The sequence below is a fragment of the Sus scrofa genome, chromosome 11, assembly GCF_054392235.1.
Source record: "Sus scrofa isolate SSC_HxYL_T2T_F1_AM1 chromosome 11, Sscrofa_HxYL_maternal_Yorkshire_Landrace_v2.0, whole genome shotgun sequence".
NCBI lineage: Eukaryota > Metazoa > Chordata > Mammalia > Artiodactyla > Suidae > Sus > Sus scrofa.
In genome coordinates this window covers 8,250,441-8,275,770 of record NC_139393.1, presented here as the reverse complement: position 1 = coordinate 8,275,770, position 25,330 = coordinate 8,250,441, and the positions used below count along the sequence as shown (strand labels likewise).

The 25,330-nt window shown below is 43.8% G+C and overlaps 1 protein-coding gene across 6 annotated transcripts in view; it reads right to left on the bottom strand.

Moving 5' to 3' along the window:
- LOC102159067 (cilia- and flagella-associated protein 337) overlaps window positions 1-25,330 on the bottom strand; it is a 135,413-nt gene that overhangs the window by 96,280 nt on the left and 13,803 nt on the right. For 5 of the 6 annotated variants that reach the window (XR_014819038.1, XM_084981301.1, XM_084981302.1 and 2 more), the window contains 7 exons: window positions 24,039-24,279; window positions 16,287-16,340; window positions 15,890-15,973; window positions 13,227-13,292; window positions 11,776-12,006; window positions 10,910-10,992; window positions 8,759-8,851 (listed from right to left, as the gene is read on the bottom strand). Coding sequence is in view for 5 of the 6 variants with exons in the window: in XM_084981301.1 (XP_084837427.1) it covers window positions 8,759-8,851; window positions 10,910-10,992; window positions 11,776-12,006; window positions 13,227-13,292; window positions 15,890-15,973; window positions 16,287-16,340; window positions 24,039-24,279 (852 nt within the window). In the remaining variant the exon portion in view is untranslated. Of the gene's footprint in view, window positions 1-8,758; window positions 8,852-10,909; window positions 10,993-11,775; window positions 12,007-13,226; window positions 13,293-15,889; window positions 15,974-16,286; window positions 16,341-16,946; window positions 17,089-24,038; window positions 24,280-25,330 lie in introns of all 6 variants that reach the window. The other variant, XM_084981304.1, reaches the window with a different exon arrangement.

The window sequence follows — 25,330 nt, the reverse complement described above, 5'->3', positions numbered from 1 at the left end:
GGGTCATATGGAAGTTCTATGTATAGATTTCTAAGGTATCTCCAAACTGTTCTCCATAGTGGCTGTACCAGTTTACATTCCCACCAACAGTGCAGGAGGGTTCCCTTTTCTCCACAGCCCCTCCAGCACTTGTTATTTGTGGATTTATTAATGATGGCCATTCTGACTGGTGTGAGGTGGTATCTCATGGTAGTTTTGATTTGCATTTCTCTTATAATCAGCGATGTTGAGCATTTTTTCATGTGTTTGTTGGCCATCTGTATATCTTCTTTGGAGAAATGTCTACCCAGGTCTTTTGCCCATTTTTCCATTGATTGATTGGTTTTTTTGCTGTTGAGTTGTATAAGTTGCTTGTATATTCTAGAGATTAAGCCCTTGTCAGTTGCATCATTTGAAACTATTTTCTCCCATTCTGTAAGTTGTCTTTTTGTTTTCTTTTGGGTTTCCTTTGCTGTGCAAAAGCTTTTCAGTTTGATGAGGTCCCATGGGTTTATTTTTGCTCTAATTTCTATTGCTTTGGGAGACTGACCTGAGAAAATATTCATGATGTTGATGTCAGAGAGTGTTTTGCCTATGTTTTCTTCTAGGAGTTTGATGGTGTCCTGTCGTATATTTAAGTCTTTCAGCCATTTGGAGTTTATTTTTGTGCATGGTGTGAGGGTGTGTTCTAGTTTCATTGCTTTGCATGCAGCTGTCCAGGTTTCCCAGCAATGCTTGCTGAATAGACTTTCCTTTTCCCATTTGATGTTCTTGCCTCCCTTGTCAAAGATTAATTGACCATAGGTGTCAGGGTTAATTTCCAGATCCTCTATTCTGTTCCATTGGTCTGTCTGTCTGTTTTGATACCAGTACCACACTGTTTTGATGACTGTGGCTTTGTAGTATTTCTTGAAGTCTGGGAGAGTGATGCCTCCTGCTTGGCTTTTGTTTCTCAGGATTGCTTTGGCGATTCTCGGTCTTTTGTGGTTCCATATAAATGTTTGGATTGTTTGTTCTAGTTCTGTGAAAAATGTCATGGGTAATTTGATAGGGATTGCATTGAATCTGTAGATTGCTTTGGGTAGGATGGCCATTTTCACAATATTGATTTTTCCAATCCAGGAACATGGAATATCTTTCCATTTTTTTACATCTTCTTTGATTTCTTTGATTAAGGTTTTATAGTTCTCGGCATATAGGTCCTTTACCTCTTTGGTTAGGTGTATTCCGAGGTATTTGATTTTGTGAGGTACAATTTTAAAAGGTATCGTATTTTTGTATTCCTTTTCTAATGCTTCATTGCTGGTATACAGAAATGCAACTGACTTCTGAATGTTAATCTTATATCCTGCCACTTTGCTGAATTTATTAATCAGTTCAAGGAGTTTTGGGGTTGAGTCCTTAGGGTTTTCTAGGTATAGAATCATGTCATCTGCATACAGTGACAGTTTGATCTCTTCTCTTCCTATATGGATGCCTTTGATTTCCTCTGGGTTTTAGTTTGAATGTCACCTTCTCACTGAAGCCTACTCTAACCACCTTACTTATTACAGCAACCAACAGCCCTCCCCTCGTTCCCACCAACACACACACACATACATCCTTGGCATTACTTTTACTTTTGCCCATAGCACTTATCACCTGCTAACATACTGTATCACCTGTATATTTACAACATTCATTATTTATTGTCGGTTCCCTCTACTCAAATGAACACTCTTGAGGGCAGAAAATCTTATTCATATTGCATGTTGAAGAAGTCCCTGTACTCACAACATCGTCTGGCCTACAGTGGTCCTTCTGTAGTATTTGTTGAGTAAACAAACATAGCTGACTGGAAAACTAGACAGAGGGTGATGATGCCTAAACCAGAGATATAAATGAAGCACGATGGAGTAGAAGGAAGAAACAGACAGCTATACGATAGTAGTAGGAAACCTCCATACCTCACTTTCGATAACGGATAAAACATCCAGACAGATGATTAATAAGGAAACATAGGACTGGAAGAACACTACAGACCAGATGGACCTAAAAGATATATCCAGAACATCTGACCCAATAGCAGCAGAATACACATTTTCTCAAGCACACATGGATCTTTCTCTGAGATAGTTCATATGTTAAGTTACAAAACAAGTCTTAACAAATTTAAGAAGACTGAAAACACACCAAGTACCTTTTCTAATGACAACGGAATGAAGTTAGAAATCAAGAGCAGAAAGAAATTTGGGAAATTCATGAATATGTGGGGGAAAAACACTTTTTTGAACAACCATTGAACCAAGAAATACAAAAGAAATTAGAAAATATCTCAAGACAAATGAAAAAAAAATACAACATATCAAAACTTATGGGCTTCAGTGAGAGCAGTACTAAAAAGAATGTTCATAGTGTCAAATGCCTACATTAAAAAGAAGAAAGATCTCAAATCAATAACTTAACTTTACACCTCAAGAAGCTAAGAGAAAGAGTTCCCGTCGTGGCTCAGCAGAAACGAATCTGACTAGTAACCATGAGGATGCAGGTTTGATCCCTAGCCTCAGTCAGTAGGTTAAGGATCTGGTGTTGCCACGAGCTGTGGTGTAGGTCAAAGACACTGCTCAGATCTGGTATTGCTGTGGTTGTGGTGTAGGCCAGTGACCATAGCTCTGATTCAACCCCTAGCCTGGGAACCTCCATGTGCTGTGGGTGTGGCCCTAAAAAGACAAAAAAAAAAAAAAAGAAGAAGCTTAAAAAAGAACAAAATAAGCCCCAAGTTGATAGAAGGAAGTCAGTAACAAAGACTAGAAAAGAAAGAAATAAAACGAAAAACTAATAAAGCTAAGAGTTGGTTTTTTGAAAAGAGCAAGAAAATTTGTAGACTTTTTGCTAGATTAAGAGCAAATGAGAGAAGACTCAAATAAATAACATTAAAAACAAAAGAAAAGACATTACAACTGAGACAACATAAGTTAAAAGGCGGAGTTCCCATTGTGTCTCAGTAGAAACAAATCTGACTAGTATCCATGAGGACACAGGTACATCGGATCCCTGGCCTCGCTCAGTGAGGCTAATGGGATGTGGATCTGGCATTGCCATGAACTGTGGCGTAGGCCAGTGGCTACAGCTCCAATTCGACCCCTAGCCTAGGAACCTCCATATGTTCCTAGGGTGCAGCCCTAAAAAGCAGGAAAAAAAAAAAGAAGTAAAAAGGAACATAAGAGACTACTATGAACAATTATATACCAGCAAACTGGATAACCTAAAAGAAATAGACAAATGCCTAGAAACAAAACCTACCAAGACTACATCATGAAGAAATAAAAAGTCTGACCAGATACAACTAGTATAGACACTGAATCAGTAATCAAAAACCTCCCACAAAGCCCAGAACTATTTGACTGCACTGGTAAATTCTATCAAAAAAAAATATATATATATATATACACACACACATACATACACATATCTTTTTGTCTTTTGTCTTTTTAGGGCCACACCTGCAGCATATGGAGGTTCCCAGGCTAGGGGTCTAATCGGAGCTGTTGCTGCTAGCCAAGCAGCGTCTGCGACCTACACCACAGCTCACGGCAATGCTGGACCCTTAACCCACTGAGTGAGGCCAGGGATCGAACCCGAAACCCCATGGTTCCTAGTCGGATTCATTTCCGCTGTGCCATGGTGGGAACTTACTATCAAATATCTTAAAAAAGAGTTAAGACCAGCCCTTCTCAAATACTTCCAAAAATTTGAAGAGGAAAGAACACTTTCAAACTCATATTATAGGGCCAGCATTACCCTGATATCACAGCCAGACCAGAGACATTACAGGAAAAGAGTACAACAGGCCTATAAAAATCCTCAACAGACACAAAAATCCTCAACAAACTACCAGTAAACCAAATCCAACAGCACAATGAAGGGAATGATGGTTCAACATACAAAAATCAATTAAAGCGACGGAGTTCCCGTCGTGGCAGAGTGGAAACGAATCCGACTAGAAACCATGAGGCTGTGGGTTCAATCCCTGGCCTCCCTCAGTGGGTTAAGGATCCAGCGTTGCCATGAGCTGTGGTGTAGGTCGCAGACACAGCTTGGATCCCGAGTTGCTGTGGCTGTGGTGTAGGCTGGCAGATACAGCTCTGATTCAACCCAGCCTGGGAACTTCCATGTGCTGCCGGCACGGCCCTAAAAAGACAAAAGAAAAAAAAAAATCAATTAAAGTGGTACATCCTATTAACACAATGTAGGATAAAAACCTCATGCTTATCTCAATAGTGGATGCATAAGACAAAATTCAACATCCTTTCATGTTGTTGAATTCTCAACAAACTAGGAACAGAAGGAAAGTACCTCAACATAATAAAGATTTCTTCCAAGAAACCCTTTGGGGTGATGATGTCATATCCCTTAGTAAAGTTTTCCCCCCTTCTTCTGTTGTTAGATTATTTTATGTTCAAAGAGGGTAATGTCTTTCCCTAGTTTATCAGACAAACTAGCAGTAGATCAAACTGGGATAAACAAATACACATTTTGGGGTGTTCCCATTGTGGCTCAGTGGTAATGAACCTGAATAGTATCCATGAGGACTCGGGTTCAATCCTTGGCCTTGCTCAGTGGGTTAAGCCGTGAGCTGTGATGTAGGTTGCAGACGTGGCTCAGATCCCACATTGCTGTGGTTGTGGTGTAGTCAGCAGTTGTGCTGGGATTCAATCCTAGCCTGGGAACCTCCATATGCCATGGGTGCAGCCCTAAAAAGACCAAAAAAACCCCAAACAAAGTTATTTTTTATGTACTCATCTATTTAGTCAAAAAATAGGTATTGAATGTCTTCTATGATATAAGGGTTTTATTAGGCAGATACATTTATCACTCACCAAAAATATTTCTCTTGCCTTCCTGTTTTGTTTTTATAGCTAAAAATTTTCAGGCTGAGATACACCTCAGAATGTGTCTACGGTGGTGTGAAAGCAACAAAAAAGAAGTTGTATGTGAAATTGTATACTAAAGGTAATAATAGAGTGAGCTCTGTGTATAGCAATTAGTTTGCAATATGCTCCCACAAACGCACTCAGACACCATGATTAATGTTCTCTGGAGCCTTCAGTCCCTGTAACTAGTTATCATTGTTCCTACTAGAACCCTGCTCTCCCAGGATATTATGATAAATACCACGTTGGTTCTAATACTGCTCTAAGTGATTAGGTCTGGGTGTGAGAGGGGGTGGTGAAATGAAATGGAGATAAAATGTGAAGTTTATGTTCTGGTGGCTCAGCTAGAAATCGGTAAGAAACCAAGCCATCAATCCTTAAGTGAGGTTTTAGGGAGACACAGAGACATCCCACCCACCCCTCCGACACACACCCATGCCCAGTCTGTGGGGATTATAATGGGTTACAAGTGCTGTTTCAAACTGGTTTTCTTTTGGGTGTGTCTGGAATCTAAACAAGAAAGTGAATGAAAAAAAAAGAGTAAACTATTCTTCACATCAGAAGAGCAGGGCATCCTGAACCTCACTCCTAGTCCAATAGAGAAGCTCTCAGAGAATGACATCATCAACAAACAGTCCCATTGGTTGATGGGATTGGTGCATGGCCAATACCACTGGCTCCGCCCCAGATGAATCCCTCAGAAAGGGAGGGGTGACTAATTAGAGTGTACACCCAAGTCAGCAAATATTCACTTCTGTGGATGATTGCTCATGTTTCTTCAAATTCATAGGTTAAAACCCTACCTCCAATATGACAGTATTTGGGGAGGTGGCCTTTGGTTGGTAATTAGGGTTAGAAGAGTTTATGAAGGTGGGCCTGTCATGATAGGATTAAGAAGAGAAACTTCAGAGCTCTCCCTCTTCTCTCTCTCCGCTACACACCAAGGAAAGGCCATGTGGGGACACAGTGACAAGGTGGCTGACTACAAGCCAAGAAGAGAGCCCTCACCAGAAAGAGAAGAGGTTGGCACCCTGAGCCTGGACTTAACAGCCTCCAGAACTGGGAGAAAATGAATTTCTGTTGTTTAAGGCATCTAGTCTGGGGTACGTCGTTGGGGAAGCCTGAGCAGACTTACACATTCACATTCACCACTCTGTCCCTGCCTTGAGGCTGGGTGTCCTGTGCATTCAACCCTTGAATGTCTAGCCCAGAGCAAAAGACTCCCCCGCTCCCAGCTCCAGGCCCCAGGAGTGGAGGGGTAGGACAAGGTCCTCCTGACAGCCTGGGACCACAGTGTCCTTGGAACCTCTATTAACTTGGGGTGCTCTCCACTCAGCCCTCTCAAGAGTTCACCTGATCACCACAATGGAAACTAGAATTTACAGAGCCCTCGCTAAGTGCCAGACAAGTACCTGCCAAGTATAATCTTATGAACTCCTCCTAACAACCCAATGAGCTGGGTACTACTACTTTTATTTACCAATTTTAGAATTCCTGGCAGGGGAACTTCCACATACTATTATGGGGGGCAGCCAAAAATACATACATACATAAATAAATAAAATAAAAATAAACTGAGATCAGAAGGAAAAGGTGGGGGTAGAGTGGGGTGAGCATGGTGTTTCAGGCAGAAGGAACAGTGAGGGCAAAGGCCTTGAAATGGGAAACTGCGAGGGCATCAAAGAATTAAACAAGGCCAGGGATGCTGGTGCTCCTGAGTAAGGCAGCAAGTGCAGTGGGAGGGGCTCTGAAAAGCTTTGAGGCCACAGTCAGGGGACAGATGGCCCATGGGCTGTCCTGCTCTGTCCATCTGCTCCCAGCATATCAGGATGGGAAGAGGAAGGGCGTAGCGTGTGCAGAGCACCTGTTCTGCTGGGCGCTGGGTGAGGGCCTAGGTCTGGGGCACTCGTTTCCTCTTCACCACAGCCCAGGAGATGAGCCTTATCACATCTGCTCTGCAGATGGACCACCTGAGACTGCGAATGAAGACAGGCCCCCAGAGATGAGTAAAGGGCTAAGATTCGAGACAACCACAAAGTGTGGCCTTCCCCAAAGTCCTCAAGCTGCCCCAGGAGGAGCCCAGCTCCCCTGGATGCTGGAGTTCGGTGTCCGGGCCTGGGGGTGGAAGAGGCAGGAGGCGAGAGGCGGGCTGAGCTGCAGTGGCTTTGCTGGGTGCCACATGAGTTCTCTCAGAGTTTTTATTTCTGTTCACATCAATGTAGCCCTACTGGAAAGCAATGGTAACACAATCTATCATTTCCAGGAAACTCCGAGATGTCTTGAGTAAAAGGAATCCAATCCCCAGAACTCAGTAATGTGCTGCCCTCACTGGGCCAGGCTGGGCACCTGGGCCCCTCAGCACAAGGCAGGGCTCCAGCGCCCACTGCCCCCACCCGCGACCCTGGGGCCCCTTCCTGTGGCATCAAGTGGGCAGCCCTTTGGGGAGAAATGGGGCCTCCAGTAGGGCAGTACATGTGCTCCAGGGATATAAGGGAAGGGCTCTGCCTGGCTTTGCTCTACAGGGACACACTTGGCTACAAGTTTGCTTTTCAATCACTTCCTTCTAAAGCCATCAAATTTTCTCTGGATTTCTTAGTATTCAAAATGATAGTAGAAGAAAACTGAATGAAAGATATATTTTACTGGGAGTTCCCGTCGTGGCGCAGTGGTTAACGAATCCGACTAGGAGCCATGAGGTTGCGGGTTCGGTCCCTGCCCTTGCTCAGTGGGTTAAGGATCCGGCGTTGCCATGAGCTGTGGTGTAAGTTGCAGACGCGGCTCGGATCCCGAGTTGCTGTGGCTCTGGCGTAGGCTGGTGGCTACAGCTCCGATTCGACCCCTAGCCTGGGAACCTCCATATGCCGTGGAAGCGGCCCAAGAAATAGCAAATAGACCAAAAAAAAAAAAAAAAAAAAGATATATTTTACCGAAATTGTTGAGCAGCAAGAAAAGGGAAATAGGGAGAAGGAAAGGGAAAAATAAAATTGGGTCCTCCTTTTGCCAACTTAAATAAGAGATTTTTCATTTGCTCATTCAACAAACATTTCTTGAGAGTCTATATGTGCCAGTCGGTGTGTAGGCACCAGAGAACACAGACTGAGGTGTTGGTGCCACCCGTGGGCTACTCAGAACCTTGTACCAGTGATGCTGTAGGGCCGAGACAGCCATAGGCCCTGGAAGCTCGCAAGGGACCCTGGGCTTCTGGGTATGAAATGGAATCAGGGGACTCCAAGGAGATAACATTTGGGCTGTAAAGAATGGTAGGATTTCTGCAGGAACCACTTGCTCTGTGAGACTGTGAGACCTTTTGGGGACCATGTCTTATTCATGTGTGTCTGCATATCCAACCACGTAAGGCACATAAGGTGTTCAGCAAACGTGGTGGGAAGGATGGCTAGGGAGTGGAGCAGCATCCAGAACAACCTGGCCCACTTTGAGGGTTTCAGTTTGGTTCAGTAGGCTCTTGAAGCTCAGTGGGGAGGGAGGCTGGGATGGCAGAGGGGACCTGGATATCCTTGAAAGGTGTGGATATTATTGGAGGGGGAATCGGCAGCCATTAAAAGGCAGAGTAACGTGGTCAGAGTTGAGTCTCAGGAACATTCACCCAGCCACACTTAAAACATAAATGCATAACCTCACGACTATTTTTTGCTTTAGAGAGGCTTCCATTTCCTCCTTAGATGCAGGAAGGGCCCTGCTTTCTGGGCACTGCTGTGACATGTGGAATGGTCATCACAGGCTCCCTATCACTTACTGACTGAACACAAGTGAACACAAGGGCCCAGGAGAGAGGAGGAAAGGTTTGGTGCTCAGGTAAGAGACACCCACAGAAGGCCTGCCTGGCCCTGGAGATGCCCCTTTCTTACCAGTAGTCCAGTTTCAGAGGGACAGCTTCCAGGCCACCAATCTGACAGTAAGGCTCCAAGTTAGAGAACTCATACAGCTGGATTTCGCGGTTTCTGTTCAGAGATCAAGCACACTTGGAGTGAACTTCAAGCCTCTACTTCATTTTTTTTTTTTTTCGTCTTTTTTTTGTTGTTGTTTTTGTTGTTGTTGTTGTTGCTATTTCTTGGGCCGCTCCCGCGGCATATGGAGGTTCCCAGGCCAGGGGTCGAATCGGAGCTATAGCCACCGGCCTACGCCAGAGCCACAGCAACGCGGGATCCGAGCCGCGTCTGCAACCTACACCACAGCTCACGGCAACGCCGGATCCTTAACCCACTGAGCAAGGGCAGGGACCGAACCCGCAACCTCATGGCTCCTAGTCGGATTCGTTAACCACTGCGCCACGACGGGAACTCCTCTACTTCATTTTTGTAGAGCATTTTTTATATTGCACAGATTCCACAAAATAGAAACAGCCCTCCTGAGCACCGCCTCTCACTGAGCTGGACAGCCTCCTCCCCACTTCCACCGTCTGGGGACATCTCTTCTGCCTGGTTCTAAATTGGCTGTGGGGCCCGTCCTTCCCCATCAGGTGGCTGGCACCTCAGCTCCCTCATCTGTAAGATGGGGCTCAGCAGTTCCTGCCTTCGAGGCGAGTTGCCAGGATTAAATGAGAGGATGCATGAGGGAGTGGTTGGTCTAGGACCCGGGACTTCTAAAGTGTTCAGAAATGTGAGCTGATTTTTGTTACAAATAATAAAGCTGATTAGATCTGCAAAGTGCAGGGTGGAGGCCTCTTTCTATAACTAAGAGGTTAACTCGGTTTCCCCCTAGCTCTCCTTCCTAACCTGTGACCTTGACGCCTTCTCTCCTATGTTAGCTTGTCCACTCTGGAGCTAACTAGGAGAACAAGAAGTTTGTGAGTGTAATAAAAACTTACTGCTTCAGCCTGTTGCCATGGGGCATACAGGTCACTCCCTAAATTCCAAAGCCTTGCCTTGCCCTCAGTGTTAAATGCCTTTTCCACTTCCTATGCACCTGCCACACAGCTCCAGTGGTTCCAAGCCTCCAAGGTGGTCCACCTTGCCTCATCTTCTGATCTGCCAGCTCAGAGTCTCTAGGAAGTTACTATTTCAATCTCTGAACTTCTTTGTGGGTAAAAGATGTGATAAAGTTACTGTGCATACTTCTTAAAATCAAACTGGCCTGAATTTAGAAATCCAAATGTGTTGCTTTTAAATGGTTAATATTAACTATACTAATATATTAATATATTGATGAATATATTTTAATAATTAAACTTAACATTAAATTTAATTGTGTTTAATAGCCTGGATGACCAGAGGTTGTATTAACTGTTGGCTAAGGTGGTTGAAGCCTAGGGAAGCAGGGCTGCTAAAGCAGACAAGTCTGGGCTTGGGAGGAGTTTGAGGGGGGAGAAGGCAGTAGGCAGGGCGAGGGAACCACCTTCAAGCCCTGCCCCTTCATTTACCCACACCCCCAGCCCCCTGCTAAACAGCCTAATTCCTCAGCTAGGACACCACTGCAGTATTGAATGCGCTTTTGCTTTAACCTTGACCCCCTCACCTTGGCCCATTACTGAGGTTGCTCCGCAGCACCCAGGATGCTGCACAGCACCCAGGATGCTGCACATTCATTTTCATCATGATCCCATTGATCAAAACCTTCAGGATCTTTCTTCCCAGCCTGAGATACATTCTTCTTAGACGCCTCAGCAGTGAGTATAGTTTTTCCTTTACTGGGGATTTTATTTTTTAAATCGCCCAAAGCACTCTGTATTAAATTTTGATGGATAATAAAATAGGAATGTTATTTTAAATCTAAAATAAAGGGGGCTATTTTTTTCTCACTCTGGAAGTATTCCAAAAGAGGACCCCATCAGTTTGAGGCAAGGACAATATTATTGCCTCAAAGTGATAGCTTTGCATGGCAGTTTTGATGGATGTATGAGTTCTAGTATATTCTTTAAAGGGCTTCATACTTTATCCTATTACTACAAGTGTGTGTGTGTGTGTGTGTGTGTGTGTGTGTGTGTGTAAACCCACACATGGAAACGAATTTCACAGCCCAACAATTATTCACTTCCCAGTTGAAGAGCTGCAGGCACTCACCCAGTTCCTAGGATCAGTTTGTTGTACTGTGGCATGCTGGTGGCATCCGTCACCCACCGGCGCTTCCGAATGATGGGCTTGTCCTAAAGGGTTGAAAGGCGGAAACGAACAAAAATTCAACATTTTACTTTTATGTATTTATGTATGTATTTATTTCAGTGGCCACATCTGTGGTCTTTGGAAGTTCACAGGCTAGGGGTCAAATCAGAGCTGCAGCTGTGGCCTATAACACAGCTACAGTAACACTGGATCCAAGCTGCATCTGCCACCTAGTTTGTGGCAACACTGGACCTTTAACCCACTAAGCAGGACCAGGGATTGAACCAGCATCCCCACAGACACCAGTCAGCTTCGTTACCACTGAGCCACAATGGGAACCCACACCATCAATTTGTTGAATGAGATAATAAGAGAGTGACTTTAAGGATAGAATATATTCAGGTACTGTTATTTCTATCCTAAGTGTACTTTCCAAATGCATTTTGCCTTCTGAATTTCTGATTCTGTGATTCAGTAACTTCTCTGAACATAAACCCTAGCAGAGCTACCTAAGCTGACATATAAACAGGGAGAAAAATGGAAAATTCTTTTCCATTTGTCATTCATTAAGACATATGAGGAATGACATGATAGAATCACGTGTAATTCATCACTCCATCTGATTTTAGAAGCAAAATGAAGGATTATCTTGTACTACATATAGAGATCATATTTTATTTGCATTCCATAGACTGGCAAAATCCAACACGAATATATTATATTCAAGGACACAATTTCTATAATCATGCCACTTGAGGAGCAGTTTAAAATAGCAAATAAAATCAAAGTGGAGCATTCAGCATCCTTATCAAATGAGAATCACATACAAAAACTCGCTTTCTTCTTTTCAACTTCAGCTGCAGGGACCAGAAATAAATGGCTCCATCTTCTCTGATCATGATTAAGGTGTCATCAGGCACAGAGAGAATGCGCAGCACGGGTCCCCCGTACGACAGTCCCTGCAGCACAGCAGGCAGCTGGAAGGAAACCTCTTTCTGTCGAGCCAAAGCATCAGCTTGCTCTGAATATGCTAACTGCAGATATGTGCAGAAGCCATCCTAAAGAATAAAGGAAAATTCATTAAACCTCTACTGTCTTTCTAGCTTTCAAAAATTCTCTTTATCTTCAGGGCATGGAGAAATCCTTTCTTGGACCCGACATAATTATTAGCAAAAGTGAGTACACTGGGGTGAACTTGGCTGCCAAAAACTCGGGGCTAGTGACTGGGGTGCACCTGTTCTGCTGGGGCTGGAGCGTGCTGCCCAGTCTGTCTCTCTGAAGATGATGATGGCTGAGAGCACAGCCTGTTCCACGCCATGGTGGTGGATTTTACCTCCGTTCTCGTGATAACTCTTGCTCTCCTTATTTTACAAAGTGGGAAACTCAAGCCCAGAAAGGTTAAATAATCTGCCTAAGACCAAACAACCAGTAAGCGGCTGGCCTGAAACTTGAGCCCCAACGTATGACTGCCCAGTTCCTGCCCACCACTATGTATGCCTCGTTGTGAACTTCAGCAGTTCACCCAGGGAAAAGCAGACAGGGCAGGCATGCCCACAGGAAATGGGGACATCTCCATTTTTCTCTCCACTTCCCCCAAAGCCCTACTGCACTAGAGGCTTCCCTTCTCTTACCTGGAAATCCTGACTGTCCCTTTTCAAATCAGATGACAGTGAAGACCCATGTATTTGATTTGGTTGGGGAGCTGGCTCAAGGTCTGATGAGAGGTGAATGCTGCTCAACTCGTCATTTTAGAACTTAACTCATCCTCACACAACAGAAGGATACTGACATACGATGGCAGAGAATTTTAAAAGCAGATGTGTCAGCCCCTCATTATCATCCAACCCAAACTGGGCAACATTAATAATGATGCTGATAATAATATTTGCAGAGAAATGACTCTGGCCGTCACTGTTCTAAACACTTGCTTTGTCAATGACCTGATTATCATATGGTTTCGCTTGTTCACAGGATTTCTTGCTCACAGTGTTTCACTTTTGCTTTTGGCTAAGGCAGTGGATGTGTTCTTCATTCCCTGGTTTTACGAAAGCCTTCTAGGGACTTGCCTCAGATACTGAAATTTCTAGTTTAACTATGCCAAGTATAACTTGATCTCACGAGAACTCGGAAACGGTGAACACGCATGTCCTCTTGGTTCAGCTTCAAGTTGGCAAAGGTACTGAGGGGCACAGGGTACTCCAGAGGCTCAATCTGTTGAACCAAACATTTTATACAGTTTCCTCATTGCAAGTTTGATTCCAAAAACAACCCAACTTACCCAATGAATTCTGCCCACTGCTTCATAGTCTATTTTCATGAAAAGTTGTTCTATTTGTTCAGTACTCTAGAGAGGAAAAAAATACATCCGTTGATAGAGGAAACTATTCATTAGATTGGTGGGTGAGGGGATATAGAAGGAGAGCAAAAATCTTCATTTTTCCAATTTATGAATTTCATATTCAAAAATGCATAATATTCAAAGATCTCTGAGGTGCCTTGTTAGCGCAGTAGGTAGCACGTCAGTCTCATAAAGATCTCTGAAATGTCTCCTCCTCAGAGTACTCACTCCTTAAAGAAAAACAGATTGAACACCAATGGCATGTCAAGCCTTGTGCCAGATGCTGAGGCTTCAGAGCCAAACGGTGTATCACTTGCCCGCATGGCATTCTCTGTCTAGTGGGGTCACAGCAAACTGGCAATTGATGCAGAATGAACTCTGTTACAGGTAACTGCAGACCGCTATCAGGTTAAAAGGAGGAGCAGTTGCTCATTTTCAGGAAAAGTTAGGACAGACTCCTTTGAATCCATGATGAGTGAACTGCCTTAAAGTCATTCATTCATTCATCCAACAGCAGTTATTGGGCACGCCTGTACATGCTAGGCCTAAGTTCTGGAAATCTAAAACAAAATAAGAATCCAGAGAGAATTATCTCTCAGGCAAAAAATAGGAGGAGGGAGTTTCCACTGTGGTGCAGCATAAATGAATCTGACTAGTATCCATGAGGATGTGGGTTTGATCCCTGTCCTCGCTCACAGGGTTAATGATCCGACGTCGCCCTGAGCTGTGGTGACTCGGATCCTGCGTTGCTGTGGCTGTGGTGTAGGCTGACAGCTACAGCTCCGATTAGACCCCTAGCCTGGGAATCTCCATATGCTGCAGGTGTGGCCCTAAAAAGAAAAAGAAAAAAAAAAAAGAGAGGGAGGAGAGCATTCTAGGCAGATATGGGAAGATACGTGGGAAAATATGGAAACAGGAAAATAGGGCATCACCTTCTCTGATCCCCAGGGGAACCACAGGGCTTAGGTGAGACCCTCATTCCTCTAGAGGCTACCTAGTCTGATATGCTCACCCTACACATTGTGCCCCTGAAACCTTAGCCCAAGGTTCCCCTCCAGGAGGCCTCCTTGGCTCTCTGTTCTGCTTTAGATGCTCCACGGCACCCAGGCTGAATTCTAGGCCAGCCCTGACCTCCCTGACTCTGTGTGCCACTAATAAATACTCATGGAATGAGTGAGTGGGGGAATGAATGAGTGAATGAATAAGAAGAGAATGAGTAGATGACTAGGTAGGTGGATATGCTAAAAATGAAGGTAAACTACTTCAGTTAAAAAGATCTGGGATATTGGTTTTAAGAATTTTTTTAATCCATCCTCCTTCACGGCGTGCATTTATTTATTTATTTATTTTATTTTTCTATTTTGGCTGCCCCACAGCATATGGAGTTCCTGGGCCAGGGATCAGATCTGAGCTGCAGCTGCAGCAAAAAGGGAATGAACCGGTGCCCTAGCAAAACTGCCAATCCCGTAGCACCACAGCAGGAACTCTTGGGATATTGTTAAAACACCTGATAATTCATCCATTGAAACTGCCCTCCTCTCTCTACCCCATAGTTTTTTTTTGTTTGTTCACTATTATGCACATGGAGTAGACATTTTTGAAAAATAGGTGCTATTTAATGACCAATTCTCCACAGCAGATGAAACTCTAAACCCATCTAAACTTCCATTCTAGTCACTGAAACTGAGGGCTTTGTAGCTTAGAATGGACAGCTGGAGACCAGATCAGCCTACAGTTTGACAATGGTGGAGTTTTGGTCAAACTCCAGGGATAAGATCATAGAACTTCACCTTCAATAATTTTTTCTATGCTTTAAGATGTAATCAAGAAACCTTAGCAAGTACAGCACAAACAGCCTCTCCTGTTAGATGTTTTATCTTATGGGTCCAACCTTATTCATTGCCGTGGTTTGGATGTCCCCACCCCCACCCCGCCAATTTGTATGCTGAAACCCTAATGCCCAACGTGATGGTACTAGGAAGGAAGGAGCCCTTGGGAGGTCTTAGGGCATGACCATGGAGCCCTCAAAAATAGGACTTGTGACCTTGAGAATGAGGCCCCAGAGAGCTCCCTAGCTCCTTCTGCCCTGTAAGGATCCAAAGAGACGTCTACAGCCTGGAAGAGGGCCCTGACCCAACCATGCAGGCACCTTGACCCAAATTCCAGCCTCTAGAACCATGAGAAATAAATGCTTGTTGTTTACAAGCCACAGGTTTATGGTATTTTGTTGTGGCAGCCTGCACGGACTAGGATATTCAATAAGATTTCATATTCTGGACTAAAAACTGGGCTAACCAAGATAGCAGACAGAATGTTTAAGACCCTTAATTCTAGCATTTGGGGGTGGGAGAAGTGTCCAAACTCTTTGGAAACAACCCACATGGAAATACCCAATGACCTGATAAGAGCCATTTTCTCCTTTTCCAGAAGAGTTTCTAAGTATCTTGCTGGTCTAGTGTACTAAGTAATTTAAAAAATATTTTCCCATATAAAGTGTTCAGAAGGTCAGCTGGGTCTTGGCAGAAATCACAGTTCTAATTGGTTCCTATGGTTAAAGTTTCAACTGTGGTTTCAACGATCCAACATGTATAAAACCCATTTACTTTATTCTGTAACCTCATGCTCTGCTTCATTATGCATTTGAAAGTCTCCATATCCAACAGCTGTCTTCCTCTTTTCTCATACTCCTAAGATGGAAAGAGAATAATTAGCTATGAACATAGCTGTATTTTGTTTAGTCTGAAAGCAAGAGTCCAAAGAACTGAATGTCTGATTGGACTTACCTGAACTCTGTCAACTTCTAACACGTTATCCCTTTTGTTCTGATGCATTCACAATTTGTTTCTAATTCCATTAAGAAGTGACATTTACAGAGAATTTACTCTTCATTGCTATTTTATAGGAACTAAAAGGACTGTACTTTTCACCGAAAAACCAACCACCGAAGAGAAAATCAAATTACCCAGTGAATGTTTAGAAGCTCACCTGCTCAGTTCCTACCTGAAAGAGTGCATTTAAGTGTTGTAGCGCTTCAAGGGTCACTTGATGTTCGAACTCATCAAAGCAAAAAGAAAATAAGTTAAAAACATATAATGCTAAGAGTATGCCCACAAAATGCAATTTCTGGAAACCCATAATTCCTCTCTATGAGAGGCCAGTGGGAGAGGTGAGCTTCCGAGTAACACCTGGGATATTCCAACCCTCATTTCCAGTCTTTCCTCCAATTCAACTGAATCCTTAGCCCCAAATTCTGGGGTAGGCTTGACTCAACTGGGCGGGAAGGAAGGAAGAAGTAGCAGGTCATGGAAGGAAAGGAGAAAATAGGCGTTGACTTGGGAGAGAAAAGATCAGGAATGGGACTGACAGCAGAAACAGGAGACCGAAAAATGTTTTGCCAGATCGCATTCCAAAGATGCTCTTTCCTGACAGGAGTCCAGTGCATCAGAACTGCCACGTGCCCCATCCTCTGCTCCTCGTTCCATTTCACCCCAAGCTGAATCACAAGGAGACCCTGGGGGAAATGATCTGAGGACTCTTTCTGGGCTAAATTTTCTGATGTGATGGCCAGAGGCTCTTGGTACCCACGGTGTTAGGAATTTGGTTCTTTTATCACCTCTCCTGAGTTCATTGAACAGACCACAGGGGATGCCTCAGCCTCACCTCCAGTCTCTTAGCTACTGTCTCAATAATTTGGCCTTTGTAAAGGACAATCCTTATACTTCCAGCTTAGTGTGAATGAATGAACTTCACTAGTGGGGAGAGCCAGGTTAAGCTGTGATGTCCTTGCACCGTCCCATGACGCCTGAGGAAGACAGCAAAGGAGGAAATCGGTATTTCCTCCATAGGATCATCTGAATCTCTATGACTGCCTCCAGGCCTTTGCCATAAACTCAGATGGACACCAAAGCTAAATGATGACTCTAGATGTGTACAAAACGGGAGAGCCGCCATTTTGTAAAGTTGAAGCACCTTACAAATTGTCTTAAATGACTCAATAATTACTCTTTAACTTGCTTTCATTGAGGGACAAAATTGAAAACCTAGCTTTAGAATATGAAAACAGGAGTTCCTGTCATGGCGCAGTGGTAATGAATCTGACTAGGATCCATGAGGATGCAAGATTCAATTCCTGGCCTCACTCAGTGGGTTAAGGATCTGGCTTTGCCATGAGCTGTGGTGTAAGTGGCAGACGTGGCTCGGATCTGGTGTTGCTGTGGTTGTGGTATAGGCCAGTGGCTACAGCTCCAATTTGACCCTTAGACTGGGAACTTCCATATGACGTAGGTGTGGCCCTAAAAAGCACACACATACAAAAAGAATGTGAAAACACCCCACCTGAGGTTTCCACTTAAAATTTCCCTGGATGGCTCTTCTGGCAAGACCTGAACCCAGGAGGTAATGTTAAAAAAGCTGACTGGGAGAGAAACCACAACAGTATTTGACTATGTGGAAGATGATTCCATCAAACTGAGGGCCTATTTCTCCTTCCTAATAAAAGACATTACCAGAGAATGAATTCAACATTTGCTTAGACTGCCTTCTCCAGTATCCACAAAAGCAGATGAAAGCATATTAGGCTCAAACCAAGCCCACACACAATCTTGTAAGAAAAATGCACTTGGATCTGAGCCTTAAAAGACCTCTTAGATATTATGACTTCTTATCCTAAACCCGAGATGTGAATTCCAGAGGGTGAAATAATTTTTTAAGGATTTGAAAATTATTCTCCTTAAGATTAGAATATTATGGGAAAGACATGGTATTATTACAATTTTTCATATTGTACTTTTCCTAGCCTTTATAATTCTAAACATACCACATAAATACTTTGAGTGTATATGTTACATAAAGACATTTATATTCCTAAACTAAGTGATGACTCTAGATTTGTACAAAGCAATCAAAACACATTACAAATGTTACCTTGTTACCTTTACTGAAAACTCCTTTTTTTTTTTTTTTGGCCGCACCCACAGCATATGGAAGTTCCTAGGCCAAGATTAAATCTGGGCCACAGCTGTGACCTATGCCACAGCTGTGGCAACATCAGATCCTTAAACCTACTGTGCCAGGCCAGGAATTAACCCCAAACCTCCTTGAACCCAAACCTGAGCCGCTGAAGTCAGATTCTTTTTTTTTTTCTTTCCCTTTATAGGGCAGCACCCAAGGCTCATGGAGGTTCCCAGGCTAGGGGTCCAATTGGAGCCACAGCTGCTGCCCTACACCACAGCCACATTAATGCAGAAATCGAGCTGAGTCTTCGACCTACAACCCCAGCTCATGGCAACACCAGATCCTTAACCCACTGAGCAAGGCCAGGGATTGAACCTGCATCCTCATGGTTTTACTAGTTGGGTTGGTTTCTACTGCGCCACAACAGGAACTCTTGAACTTGGATTCTTAACCTACTGTGCCATGGTAGGAACTCCAACTTCTATCTTTTCGCTGCCCCCTAATATTTTTCTCTTAGCTTTGAAATACCCTGAAATTCCATACTATGATCATTATTTGTTCATGAACTCCTTTATTAGGTGAAATTGGCCTTTCACCTTTCTCCACCTCCATTACTAAAAAAGAACAAGTAAAAAAATTGTTGACCTCCCAGGAGGGGCTCCCCAGTCCAGAAAGAGACTAATTCATCTTCTTTTCATAAATTTACTAGAAATGCTTCTGAGAGAGTGGAGTGAAAGCCATCATTAATAATAGCAACGAAGGGCATGAATTCAAAGCCAGTGATTATACAATTTATAAAGGGCTTTACAGCAATTTTCAGTTGAGCATAAAATGTGACCAAAACTCCTCACTTTCCTCCTTCACAATTTCCTTTCCTCTCCAGAGTCATCCCTCTGTCCCCTGGAAATGTCCGCAACACCTTGTCTTCTACTTACACTCATGCATACCTATAGGCCTACGTACCTTCCAAGGTTTGCTCTTTGTTATCCTGGTCATTCTATCCCCTCTTTGCCTCCTGGCTACAAATACCCCTGCTTCTTCTTCTCCCATTGTCCACAAAAATAAGGAAGTGGATTAAAGATAGCCACAGAAGATGTTTCCAGGGTTGCAGTACCAAACGATGTTAACTACATTTCCACTGCACTTAAGAAATCAGTTCTTAAATTTCACAGACCTCATCAAATTTTAATACGTCATGACGGAAAGTGAAAATCCAGTGATCATTAGCCAAATTCTTTTGAAAAGGCAGCAATAGAAACACGTTTTCGAGAAACACAGCTACAAAACAGCCATTATTGTGCTTTTCCTTGGAAATATAAATCAGGCCTTCACATAATCGCATGTTTTTAAAGCGAATTTGGAACACAAAGCACAGAAAACATATGTCCCTTCTGGGTACTCCTGTGTTTGGCAGGGCTTGAAAAATTGTAACTGCCATCGACAGCCAGTCACATTGTATCACTAAAAAGCTTGAATGACTTGTTTTCCTACAAATAAAAACAGAGAAAAGCCTGACGATTTTATTTCCAAACTATCATAGCTATAGTGACAACCATAAATAATTCAGTCCACAATTGTGGAGTTTTAAAGATATTATCTATTGTCCAGCAATGCATTTTGCCATATTCAAATGCAATTTCATAGAGAACTACCTGGATAATTCTTTAATATCCTGTATTGGAGAAGAGCCTGGAAGATATGATTCTGTTTGTCCTTACACTGCAGTCTCCCCAAAGCAAGGGGTTTTTATGATTAGAGTGGTTTTCCCATAAGGGTTTATTTGCCTGCTGGTTGCTCATTTGCATTGCAAATGAGGTATCCTATTGTTACATCTCAACATCATCTTTGCTTCTCACTGTAGAGGCTCCTCGGTTGGTGGGGATGGTTTAGGGATAATTTCCCATCTACAAGGGAATTGACTAACTAATTGAATAAAGTATCCTCTAGAAAATCTGTTCCTTGAGTGGCTGTCTCTACAGCTTCAGAAAATAGACAGCTAAGATCCTGGGTTTGAAGATTCGAAAAGAGCAACTCCAGAGGATTGAGGAGTTCTCCGGGTTGAGATATAGGGACTCTCATGGTGGATCCTCCTGATGAAGAGGAAAGGGGGAGGCTATAGGGAGTTCTCCGGTGAATCTAGATTGTGAAAGCAATCTTTTTCTTGTGTGTAACAAGATCATCACATAACCATGGGAAGAAGAGTCAAAAAAAAAAAAAAAAAAAAAAAAAGGCCTGGGTGATTCTGCCAGGAACTTTCAAGCTCATAATAAACTGAAGCCTAAAAAAAGACTGCCTTTTAGCTATCTTAGGAGCAGTAAGATTCGAAAGTGGCTTCAATTTTAAACTAATTAATGCAGCCTCAGACAGCACTGCCACTGACATCTAACCTTTATTTGAGCTTGTTATATGTCAGCTGCTGGGTGCTTTAATGTGCATTTCCATTCATCTTCATAACAACTCTGGGAAGGAGATACTATTATGGTCCCCATTTTACAGATCAGGAGACTGAGGCACAGGGAGGTCAATTAACTTGCCTGTCTTCCCTCAGCTAGTAAGGGCTGACACCCCAGCACAGGTGATCTGTGCCTCTCACCAGTTCTCTGCCCAAGGTCCCTGACCAGCTCCTGAGTCATCTCCCAAGAGAACCCAGGCAGAGCAGTGGACTGTAGGGCTCGGACTTGCAGACTCTAATGCCCCCATCCCTCATCCCTCATGTCTCTTTTCCAGAGAGTCTAAAACGCAGAGTGGATTATTTCACCAAAGCAGCTGGTCCCCTAAACTTGAACCTCAAATAATTCCCCTTTACTTGGAGGTATTTTTACTTTGTTATTTGGTTATACGTTATACGGTTAAAAGTACGGTGACATTTGAAGGGTCAAAACCTCCTCCTTGCGTCAGTGAATATTAAAGACTTCCCACTACGGGGATATGCTAAAGCTTAGACAAGCTTTTAAGAGGATCCAAATTTGTTGCAAGGAGCAGCCCAAGCATTTCCCAGCTTGCTTCTCTAAATGAGTCTAAAATGAATACTTTGCTGCTTTTCCAGCTGCTTGAGTAGATTCCACGGCCTCCTAATGTTAAAAGAGAGAGAGAGAGAAGAGAAATGCCTCTGCCAGCCTTAACAAATAAGTATGGCAAAGCTGACCTTGCATGGCATGCTGATCAGCTGCAGCAGTCGAGTGCCACATTGAGAAGGATTTCATCCCTTTGGGTCTCAGTTTCTTTATCTCTAAGAGAATAAAACTTAACCAGGTTCTCCCCAGCTTTAAAAACCTGATGCTGAGTTCCTTGGTGGCCTGGTGGTTAAGGATCTGGCATTGTCACTACTGTGGCACAGGTTCAATCCCTGGCCTGGGAACTTCCAAATGCCATGGGTGTGGCCAAAAAATTAAAACAAAACCTGATTCTAAGTAGCACCAACTGAATCTGGGTGTGTCAGAGTGACGCAGAAAGGTAGCCGCCTATACACTCTGCTTTCACTGGGCCAGGAAGACCCCTGCCCAGAAAGAGGCCATACCTGCAGACTAACGCCAGAGTCCAGCTCAGGCCTCCCCCCTTGCGTTGAGAAACAGCCTCACTAGAGTACAAACACTTCTGTAAAGGTGAATTCAAGCTACTATCAGTCTACAAAGAAAGGGACATCTAGATCTTTTCCTGAGAGCAGGCCTTAAGGGAAGGAGAAGTATTACATGAAGGAGCTGACTGAGGGTGGTGTGGACAGGAACAAGGCTGGAAACCTCAAAGCTGAACTGAGTCTGGAGAGAGTGATGATAAAACAGTGAAAAACGGGCCGGCCCTGCTACCTGCCACTTTCCCTGGGCTCTTTCCCACCTTCTTGCTGTCACCAAGGAAGTTAGCGGTCAGCTGAGAAAGCCTTCCTCTCCAACATCCGAAGCCAGTACCTATGAGCAACTCTGGCTCTGAAAGTTTTAACATGAATTAAAAATAGCTGCTGTGTGCCTATTTTCCCACAGCTCATTTAAATGTGTGTCGCCAAAGCCATGCCTTTTACTTTGAAGTGGCACCATCCCACATCCTCCTGCACAGCCTTGATTCTGCACCATCCCACACGCCCTTCGTGCCAGGAACTTCAGATGCTGTCACTATTCCAAGACGGCCATGAGGAGCATGGGGCCTCAGTACCACCCTGCCACACACAGCCCCATCACAAGTAACGCGGCCCGGGTTAGCGCAGTCTCCCAACTGGTCAACCTGATCAGCAAAGGGTCACGACCCAGACTGGCCTCACCCTCAACTGGGAAACACCCCACATCCTCTGTCAATGGTTGACACCTCTTCACTGAAGCCTGAAAGACTGGAAAATGGTTTGATGGGCAAAGCAAAGGTCAGAGTAAAACCTATACGTGTGACCTCTGTATGCACTGTCTTGAGAGGTGACCAGAAACAGATTGTTCGTGAAGGTCTGCAGTGGCTGAAAGTCTCATCACACAGGAACAACTAGTTTCAGACTTTTCTGACCCACTTTACATCATGACTCAACACACACTTAGGTAACAAAGTTTCACCATTCACTGCTTGTGCTTAATCCAGAAGATGCACTCTGAGATGAAGTACTGTCTGTCATTATTTTAAATGCCAGCCATATTTCAGCAAATCAATCTCCTGATCCACGAATTGATCTCACCCTCTCTATGAAGATCTCTGCTAGGAGGAAAGCTCTTTTTGATATCTTATCTGCAGAGGTTACAATGGCTAAAAGAACAAAATCCACTTCTTAACTCCCCATCATGCATTTCCAGACCTACTGTTCAGCATTCACCCCATTTCTGCTCCTTGGGCCCTGTCTACGTCAGTCACTTGTGTGTCTTGGTGCACCTTTTCCTCCTCATGGGGTGGTCTCTACTTGATGTAAGTTTGCAAAAACTCCTAGACATCCTTGAGGGCACATGCCACTTCCTCTCTGGGGCCTTCCTTGTCCTCAAAGCCAGCAGTAATTCCCCTCCCTTCTCCCCATGAGGAGCACATGTGGATACACATTTCTCTCTCTTGTTGAGCTCCTGCTTTCTAAAAATTAGTTATGAGTCCATCCTCCGCACAGATTTTTGTCATTTCTGTGTGATTTACTTAATATTTATCTTTAAACACACTTGCTTACTGTACACAGCACCTTCTTTAGCCTTATCCTAAACAACAGTAATCACCAAATCATAGATTTGATGTGCTTGTTAGATTTTCAGTCAACACTAACATATATTATTAAATGTTAAAAAATCTCATTTTGGTATTCTCTAAAACATTTTCTTTGAGGAGAAACTGTGTTGGTTGTGTAGAGTCTTGAGGGCTATATTTTCTTTAAATTTGAGTTTTTCTCTAAGGCTCAGTATAGGATATTTCTCCATATATGTTTGCTGAATTAAAATCAAATGAAACAAATTGGAATTTATTCATACCCTTAACATATTAGCATGAACCTGATTTATCCAGAGAGGCAACTGTGACCTTGGAAGGCAAAGGATGAGACTGGAAAGAAGTTGGACTTAGGAAAATGTTGATCGGTGTGGAAAGGGGAAGGGGGAGAAACGTGGAGAAGCTGGCCAGGGAGGTTAACAGGCATGCTCGGCGAGGTGTGTGTATGCGGGTGGGGAGTGGAGGGTAGGTAAGGAGCAGCAAAGAGCAGATGGGTCTTCCTCGGGAAGAGGAGGCCACAGCACCTCTGGTATGGACCCCAGCTTTAAACAAGGTGGTAGGCCACTGGCCCTGAGGGATTCCAGTCCAACCCCAAGCCCGGCCCGAGAGCCTGCGTGGCCCACGAAGGTGGTCCGCTTGCCCTCCCCTCACCTTTTCCGCACACACGTTCCATGCCATGTCCACATGGGGGGGCGGCAACCTCCCCTGGTCCAGGTTTTTGGTTCCCACTGAGTGGCTGTGCATCCTCCGCCGGATGAGGCAGTTCCGCCGCAGCCAGATGGTGGTGTCCGTCAGCTGCCACGCCTGCTCCCCCAAAGGCTGTGGTCCCATGGGGCAAGTCTGAGCTCGAGGCATTGCCCGCTCCCCCAGGATCGCCACTGCTTTCAGGATGCTGTCGAAAACCCACCCCAAGACACAGTCCCGGTCAGGAGTCTTGGTAAGGAGACTGAGTCCTTCTCCACCCACTGCCCACAACCCCACATCTAATTCCTTTTGAGAAGCTACCTTCTCGGAGGTGACCCCAAAGCGGGAGAATTTTGGGGTGTAGAGAAGCAGGATCTCTGCCTTAACTGACCAAGATGGAAGGCATCAAGCTGAGCCCTTCCCACTATGCTTTAAGAAAAGGAACACAATGGGGAGACAGAAATTTAAAAAAAGAAAACAGACCCTGATATAGCCCCAGAACTACTAGTTTCTTAAATGTTTTCCATTCTGAACAGACAATATAACTAACAAGTAAGCAGTAGACTATTAAGACAAAATGCATGGATGTTAAGGATTGTAATTAAATAAAGCTTACAACAAAGTGAATCTGTCATGATAATTTTTATCATAGCGTGTGGTAATTAGATATAAATGACAAGTTGTTTAAGCAGTAATCCTAATTACTATTAATTTGACAACACTGTTATGGGGGCTGCTCGGGAAGTCCCCAAAGGTGCCTGGGATTGCTGGTTTTTCCGTGTGTTTCCATCTTAAGGAAACAGAGGCAATGACAGATTTGCTTTTTTTCTGAAGTACCGTGCCCTTTTGTATTTGTACTCAGAGTAGCACTTGCTAGACTCTTGCTTAAACTTCCTTGATTTAAAGCTCTTGCTTACTGGATCTTTTTGAAATACAGAGATGAGGAACTCATTTCTTTGGTTGCCAAATAAGGCAAAAGAAGTTTGTAATCTCACTTTACCTTATTAAGCCCAAATTAGGGCTCTGGGAAAAGGAACAAAAACATAGGTCAGTTATCCCATCAGAGGCTCAGAGGTAGGCTCTAGGGCAGACTGTGGGTCCTCGTCAGGGTTCAGGATTATTGGATGATTAATAGGGTCCCCTTCAGAGCATCCTGAGTATTGAGTATAGGAATTGAGTCTGCAGAGCACATGAAAATCTATGAAGAGTCTCGCGGTGCCCTGAAAATGTTATTTCATTGTGACCAAAATAACATAAAA